The sequence below is a fragment of the Theropithecus gelada genome, chromosome 1, assembly GCF_003255815.1.
Source record: "Theropithecus gelada isolate Dixy chromosome 1, Tgel_1.0, whole genome shotgun sequence".
Taxonomy (NCBI): Eukaryota; Metazoa; Chordata; class Mammalia; order Primates; family Cercopithecidae; genus Theropithecus; species Theropithecus gelada.
In genome coordinates, this window is record NC_037668.1 from 16,375,295 (window position 1) to 16,383,767 (window position 8,473).

Here is an 8,473-nt window from a genome sequence, read left to right on the forward strand (position 1 = left end):
TCAAAAAAAAAAAAAAAAAAAATGCAGTTAAAGGTTATGATCTATACATGTGTAGGGTACAGTGTAGACAGGGAGAAGGAAAGGCTTCATGAAGGAGATGATTCTGAGCTAAACGTTGAAAGCTGAAGCTGACATTTATCAGGTAGTTGGAGAGAGGGCATTCTAAGGAAAAGAAGCAGAAGCAACTCAAGCAATAGCATGGCATGTTGGGGAATTCAAAGTATGAGCATGACTATTTTAATATGAAGGGCTGGGAGGTGAAGAGAGAATGACAAAAGATAGTGCTGCTGGGTTAAGTAGACAAAGGTCACATCGTGGAGGCCCTTGCTGCCATGCTAAGGAGTTTAGGTTTTATCTTGTAGACAATAGGGAGTCATGATAAGTTTTTTTGTTTTTTGTTTTTGACACAGAGTCTTGCCCTGTTGCCCAGGCTGGAATAAAGTGGTGCAATATAGGCTCACTGCAACCTCTGCTTCCCAGGTTCAAGTGATTCTTGTTCCTCAGCCTCCTGAGTAGCTGGGATTACAGACATGCACTACCACATCTGGCTAATTTTTATATTTTTAGTAGAGATGGGGTTTCACCATGTTGGCCAGGCTGATCTTGAGCTCCTGGCCTCAAGTGATCTGCCTGCCTTGGCCTCCCAATGTGCTGGGATTACAGGTGTGAGCCACATGCCTGGCCCAGTAAGGTTTTAATGAAAGGAGTAGGCCGGGCGCGGTGGCTCAAGCCTGTAATCCCAGCACTTTGGGAGGCCGAGACGGGCGGATCACGAGTTCAGGAGATCGAGACCATCCTGGCTAACACGGTGAAACCCCGTCTCTACTAAAATACAAAAAAAATTAGCCGGGCGAGGTGGCGGGCGCCTGTAGTCCCAGCTACTCGGGAGGCTGAGGCAGGAGAATGGCGTGAACCCGGGAGGCGGGGCTTGCAGTGAGCTGAGATCCGGCCACTGCACTCCAACCTGGGCAACAGAGCCAGACTCCGTCTCAAAAAAAAAAAAAAAAAAGAAAGGAGTAACATGATCAAATTTAATGACTCTGAAAAGATTGGAAACAACCTAAAGATCCAGCAGTAAGATATTACGTATGTTATGGTGCATCCATCCAGTGGAATACTAAATACTAGGCAACATTTTGTTTTTGAGACAGTCTTACTCTGTTGCCCAGTCTGGAGTGCAATGCACGATCTTGGCTCACTGCAGCCTCAACCTCCTAGGCTCAAGCAATCCTCCTGCCTCAGCCACCCAAGTATCTGGGACTATAGGCACATGCCACCACACCTGGCTGATTTTTATATATTTCTGTAGAGATAGGGTCTTGCTACGTTGCCCAGGCTGGTCTTGAACTCCTGGCCTCAAGCAATCCTCCTGCCTCAGTCTCCCAAAGTGTTGGGATTATGGGCCTTAGCCACTGTGCCTGGCTATGCAACTATTTTTTAAAATGAAGCAGTTCTTAGGCCGGGAGCAGTGGCTCACGCATGTAATCCCAGCACTTTGGTAGGCTGAGGCGGTTGGATCACCTGCGGTCAGGAGTTCGAGACCAGCCTAACCAACATGGAAAAACCCCATCTCTACTAAAAATACAGAATTAGCTGGGCATGGTGGCACACACCTGTAATCCCACCTACTTGGGAGGCTGAGGCAGGAGAATCGCTTGAACCCGGGAGGCAGAGGTTGCAGTGAGCCAAGATCACGCCATTGTACTCCAGCCTGGGCGACAAGCAAAACTCCGTCTCAAAAAAAAAAAAAAAAAAAAAAGGCAGCTCTTTCTTGCTATGGAAAGATCATGCAGAATGGTGGGTATAATATATTATCATTTGAATAAAAAGCTAAAGAGGCTGGGTGCAGTGGCTCACACCTGTAATCCCAACACTTTGGGAGGCTGAGGAGGGCAGATCACCTGAGCCCAGAAGTTGGGACCAACCTGGGCAACAAAGTGAAACCCTATTTCTACGAAAAAAAATTTTTTTTTAATTGGCCAGGCTTTGTGGCACACATCTGTAGTCCCAGCTACTCGGGAGGCTGAGGTGGGAGGATCACCTGAGCCTGGGAAGTCGAAGTTGCAGTAAGCCAAGATCATGCCACTCCACTCCAGCCTAGAAGACAGAGTGAGACCCTGTCTCAAAAAAAAAAAAAGGTAGAGAAGACAGGAAAACTTGCTCTAGCAGTGGTATAGAGAGTGGACTGGAAAAAAACAGAGTAGAGGCAGGGAAAGCACTCAGGAGGCTAGTACCAAGGCCAGGTGAGAAATACTAAGAACACAAACCAGGATAGCAGTATGGAAAGGATGATGAAAGAATATCATAGAGATAGATGGAAGACAATCTGGAGTCCAGTTGATTTCAGGGCTGATAGAGAAGAAAGAGTTTCACATGACATGCAGTTTTCTCACTAGCCAGGTGTGCTGATGTGTACCCATAGCCCTAGCTGCTTGGGAAGCTGGGGTGGGAGTATCACTTGAGCCCAGGAGGTCAAAGCTGCAGTGAGCAAAGGTCGAGCCACTGTACTCCAGCTTGGGTAGCAGAGTGAGTCCCTGTCTCTAAAAGAAAACAACAACAACAATAATAATAATAATACAGTTTTCTCATTCAGGCAGCTAGATGGATTGAGTCATTCATCAATATAGGAAATATGGCCGGGCACAGTGGCTCATGCCTGTAATCCTAGCACTTTGGGAGGCCAAGGCAGGCGGATCACCTGAGGTCAGGAGTTCGAGACAAGCCTGGCCAACAAGGCAAAACCTTGTCTCTACTAAAAATACAAAAAATTTGTTAGCTGGGGTGGCGTGCACCTGTAGTCCCAGCTACTCAGGAGACTGAGGCAGGAGAATCACTTGAACCTGGGAGGTGGAGGTTGCAGTGAGCCAAGATCGCACCACTGCACTCCAGCCTGGGCAACAGAGCAAGACTCCATCTCAGGAAAAAAAAAAAAAAAGGAAATAGGAAATATGAGGGAGAATAAGAAGAATGATTTATTTATTATTATTATTATTATTATTATTATTATTATTTTTGAGACAGTCTCGCTTTTGTTGCCCAGGCTGTATTATTAGTATTTTTTTAGAGACAAAGTCTTACTCTGTCACCCAGGCTAGAGTGCAGTGGTACGATCATAGCCCACTGAAGCCTTGAATTCCTGGGCACAAGTGATCCTCCCACCTTGGCCCCCCAAAGCAGAAGAGAATGATTTTGAGTTCCATTTTTTTGTTGTTCTTATTGTTTTGTAATTTGTAATTTTATTTTTTTTTAAATTTTTTGTAAAGATGAGGTCTCACTTTGTTGCCCAGGCTGGTCTCAAACTCCTGGCTTCAAGCAGTCTTCCTGCCTTGGCCTCCCAAAGTACTGGGATTACAGGAACGAGCCACTGAGCACAGCCTTGAGTTCCCTTTTGAATCTGGTGATTTGTTGATGACAAGGAGACACCAAGTGAAGATGTTTTTGTTTTTGTTTTCGTTTTTGATACAGAGTCTTGCCCTATTGCCCAGGCTGGAGTAAAGTGGTGCAATATAGGCTCACTGCATTTAGGGATATGGCTAGAGTTAGAACAGAAGCCTGGGTTACAGGCTGGGTGTGGTAGCTCATGCCTGTAATCCCAGCACTTTGGGAGGCCAAGGTGGGCTGATTGCTTTGAACTCAGGAGTTCAAGACCAGCCTAGGCAACATGGCAAAACCCTGTTTCTACAAAAAATACAAAAATTAGCTGGGCATGGTGGTGCATGCCTGTGGTCCCAGCTACACAGGAGCCTGAGGCTAGAGAATCGCTTGAGCCCAGGAAGTGGAGGTTGCAGTGAGCTGAGATTGTGCCACTGCACTCCAGCGTGGGCTACAGAGTAAGACTCTGTCTCAAAAAAAAAAAAAAAAAAAAAAAAAAAAGCCTGGGTTAGAGAGGCAAATTTGGGATTACAGACATCATTTCCTTACTGGTGGAACTGAAGACATGGGACTAGATGAGCTCATCTAGGGAAAATCATTTAAAGAAAGAAAGAATCTCAGCCAGGCTCAGTGGCTCATGCCTATAATCCCAGCACTTTGGGAGGCCGAGGCGGGTGGATCACGAGGTCAGGAGATCGAGACCATCCTGGCTAACACAGTGAAACCCCGTCTCTACTAAAATACAAAAAAAAATTAGCTGGGCGTGGTGGCAGGTGCCTGTAGTCCCAGCTACTCGGGAGGCTGAGGCAGCAGAATGGCATGAACCGGGAGGCGGAGTTTGCAGTGAGCCAAGATTGCGCCACTGCACTCCAGCCTGGGCGACAGAATGAGATACTGTCTCAAAAAAAAAAAAAAGGAAAGGAAAGAAAAGAAAAGAATCTCAAAAAATACCTGATACTGCTAAGGGTCATAGTGCAAGGTCATCCTAAGTCCATCATCTAGTTAAAAGGTGAGGATAGTGAGTCACAGGAGAAAGAAACCAGCAAGATATTGGGTTGATGGGACAAAACAGGGCTAAAGAGTCAAGGAAAAGGCCAGATGCAGTGACTCACGCCTGTAATCCCAGCACTTTGGGAGGCCAAGGTAGGTAGATCGCTTGAGCTCAGGAATTTGAGACCAACCTGGGCAACATGGTACAACCCCATCTCTACCAAAAAATTAGCTGAACGTGGTGGCATGTGCCTGTGGTCCCAGCTACTCAGGAGGCTGAGGTGGGAGGATCACTTGAGCCTGGGAGGCGGAGGTTGCAGTGAGCTGAGATTCCACCACTGCACTCCAGCCTGAGTGGCAGAGTGAAACTCTGTCTCAAAAAAAAGGAAAAAAAAAAAATCAAGGAAAAAATCGAGGAATGACAGATTAGAGTAACAAACTAGGAATCTGAGGAAGTTACAAAAAACTGAAGGTAGAAAATCTGCCTGATCCTTCCCCATCCCTCTCTTTTAGATGAACTACCCCGGGCAGAGGGTCTGGGCGCCAGTGAGGCAGCTGAAAGGCTGGGCCGAGGTTGTATGTGGGATGTGGCTGGAGAAGATGGACGTCACTGGAGGGTGTTCCGAATCGGACCACGGGAGCAGCGCGTAGACATGACTGTCATTGAGCCCTATAAGAAAGTCCTGTCTCATGGAGGTAATGGCTAGCATAAATGGAGGGTAAGAGCTATGGCTTCTTAATAAAATGCCTAAGCTGGAGACTCAGTCATTGGATCCAAAATCTATCCTGTAACTTCCAAAGACCCTCAGAGTCCCTCAACTTAAACAGATATACTATCTATCAATACATATTTGTTGACCAAATGAATTTTCCCCTTATACTCTCCAGGTTACCACGGTGATGGCCTCAATGCTGTCATCCTTTTTGCTTCCTGTTATCTACCTAGAAGCAGCATCCCCAACTACACCTATGTCATGGAACACTTGTTTAGGTGAGGTGGAAGGCCTGAAGGGCTACAGGGCAGTGTTAGGGAGGGAAAAGTAAAAAAGAACTCCTTCAAAGATCAGTAGCTGATGGGAGAGTACAGTAATGTTCCTCTCACTCCCTGAAACCCCCAACACATACCTTCCCTGCAATTTCATCCCCCTAGGTATATGGTGGGAACTCTGGAGCTGCTAGTAGCTGAAAATTACCTGCTTGTTCATTTGAGTGGAGGCACAAGCAGGGCCCAAGTTCCACCTCTGAGCTGGATACGCCAGTGTTACCGTACCCTGGATCGGCGGTGAGACCTGGGATGAGAGGGCTACAACTGTCTATCTCATCTTTTTTTCCCACCTTTCTATTATTTCTTCTTCCATTTAGTCCTTTCCTATTGTCTTTGTCCTTCCACGTTCCTTTCCCAGCTCTTTTGTCTTCTGTCCTCTCTTGGAGTCAGGGAAATCTAGCTTCAAATCTTGCCATTACCACATTACCATTTACTAGCTATATGGCTTTGGACAAGTCACTTAACCTCCCTGGGCTTCAGCTTCAGCTGGCTGTGTTATCCAGACTGGAGTACAGTGGCATGATCTCGGCTCATTGCCACCTCTGCCTGCCAGGCTCAAGCGATCCTCCCACCTCAGCCTCCCAAGTAACTGGGACTAGAGGCATGGGCCACCATGCCCGGCTAACTTTTGTATTTTTTGTAGAGATGGAGTTTCACCATTTTGCCCAGGCTGGTCTCAAACTCCTGAGCTCAAGTGATCTGCCCGCCTCCACCTCCCAAAGTGCTGGGATTATAGGCATGAGCCACTGCACCTGGCCACTTTAGCTTCTTTATCTGTAAAATGGCAATGATTATACTTTTGCCACTGGGTATTTGTGAAAAGCAATTAAATTAGTGTGGCATATTGCCTGGCACACAGAAAGCACTCTTCTCTTCTCTCAGTCTTGCTATTTATTTCCCTTTCCATACCTCCATTATCTTCTTCTCTGCCTTCATCACTGACCTATGTGTCTTCTCTGTCACCAGGCTGTAGTGCAGTGGTGCGATCATGGCTCACTGGAACCTCTGCCTCCCTGGCTCAAGCCACTCTCCCACCTCAGCCTTCCAAGTAGCTGGGAGTATAGGCATGCGCCACCACCATGCCTAGCTAATTTTTGTATTTTTTTTTTATTGTTGTTAGAGACAGGGTTTTGCCATGTTTCTCAGGCCAGTCTTGAACTCCTGAGCTCAGGTGATCTGCCTGCCTCAGCCTCCCAAAGTGCTGGGATTACAGGCGTGAGACACTGTCCCTGGCCCTATGTCTTCTTTTCCTTCTCAGGATTTTTTTTTCCCCCTTTTGTTTCCCCCATCTCCCTTTGCTCACTTTTCTCTTCTTGCCCCCTTTCCTTTTTTTTTTTTTTTTTTTTTTTTGAGACGGAGTCTCGCTCTGTCGCCCAGGCTGGAGTGCTGTGGCCGGATCTCAGCTCACTGCAAGCTCCGCCTCCCGGGTTCCCGCCATTCTCCTGCCTCAGGCTCCCGAGTAGCTGGGACTACAGGCGCCCGCCACCTCGCCCGGCTAGTTTTTTGTATTTTTTAGTAGAGACGGGGTTTCACTGTGTTAGCCAGGATGGTCTCGATCTCCTGACCTCGTGATCCGCCCGTCTCGGCCTCCCAAAGTGCTGGGATTACAGGCTTGAGCCACCGCGCCCGGCCTGCCCCCTTTCCTTTTTTTGTCTTTGCTGGTCTTCTTCCACCTAGAGTTTTATAAGTAATCTTGGTCATGGAGCGATGCAAAAGCATGCAAAAGGAACTTACGCAAGGGTAGGGCACAAGAGGGAAATGGAGCAGAAAAAGACCAGGTGGCTGGGCATGGTGGCTCATGTCTGTAATCCCAACACTTTGGAAGGCCGAGGTGGGCGGATCACAAGGTGAGGAGTTCAAGACCAGCCTGGCCAACATGGTGACAAGTCACCATCTTTACTAAAAATATATAAAAATTAGCTGGGCATGGTGGCATGTGCCTATAATCCCAGCTTCTTGGGAGGCTGAGGCAGAAGAATTGATTGAAACCGGAAGGTGGAGGGTTGCAGTGAGCCGAGATCACACCACTGCACTCCAGCCTGGCGACAGAGCGAGATTCCGTCTCAAAAAAAAAAAAAAAGTCTGAAAGGAGAGTTTTTTAAAAATGAGGATCGGGCCGGGCGCGGTGGCTCAAGCCTGTAATCCCAGCACTTTGGGAGGCCGAGGCGGGTGGATCACGAGGGCAGGAGATCGAGACCATCCTGGCTAACATGGTGAAACCCCGTCTCTACTAAAAATACAAAAAACTAGCCGGGCGTGGTGGCGGGCGCCTGTAGTCCCAGCTACTCGGAGGCTGAGGCAGGAGAATGGCGTGAACCTGAGAGGCGGAGCTTGCAGTGAGCCGAGATCGCGCCACTGCACTCCAGCCTGGGTGACACAGCGCGAGACTCTGTCTCAAAAAAAAAAAAAAAAAAAAAAAAAAAAAAAAAAAAAAAAAAAAAAAATGAGGATCATGGAGGGCTAAATAAGATGGGCGGAGCTGAGATTACAGCTGACGGAATGGGGATTAGACCCAAGTACCAGATAAATCTAGAAACTAGAGAAGTGAAGGAAGTTACAGTACAGAAAACAGTTCCACTTGATCTTCACACATAAAGGTGGAAGAAGAAATAGGATGATCTCCTGTTGTTTTTCAGGCTACGGAAAAACCTGCGAGCCCTGGTGGTTGTCCATGCTACATGGTATGTGAAGGCATTTCTGGCACTGCTTCGGCCCTTCATCAGGTACTAGTTCTAGGAACAAGGACTCCCTTCTCCTTCCCCCCATTTTCAAAATCAAGATTAAGATCTTGCCAGGCGCGGTGGCTCAAGCCTGTAATCCCAGCACTTTGGGAGGCCGAGGCGGGTGGATCACGAGGTCAGGAGATCGAGACCATCCTGGCTAACATGGTGAAACCCCGTCTCTACTAAAAATACAAAAAACTAGCCGGGCGTGGTGGCGGGCGCCTGTAGTCCCAGCTACTCGGAGGCTGAGGCAGGAGAATGGCGTGAACCTGGGAGGCGGAGCTTGCAGTGAGCCGAGATCGCGCCACTGCACTCCAGCCTGGGTGACACAGCGTGAGACTCC

General features: G+C 47.8%; 1 protein-coding gene across 1 annotated transcript in view; it reads left to right on the forward strand.

Annotated features, from left to right (window-relative positions):
* The window catches only part of BNIPL (BCL2 interacting protein like), a 13,043-nt gene that overhangs the window by 2,804 nt on the left and 1,766 nt on the right, over positions 1–8,473 (forward strand). Inside the window, exons 5-8 of the mRNA XM_025391383.1 lie at positions 4,876–5,058; positions 5,251–5,353; positions 5,513–5,644; positions 8,044–8,130. Coding sequence (XP_025247168.1) covers positions 4,876–5,058; positions 5,251–5,353; positions 5,513–5,644; positions 8,044–8,130 — 505 coding nt within the window. The remainder of the gene's footprint in view (positions 1–4,875; positions 5,059–5,250; positions 5,354–5,512; positions 5,645–8,043; positions 8,131–8,473) is intronic.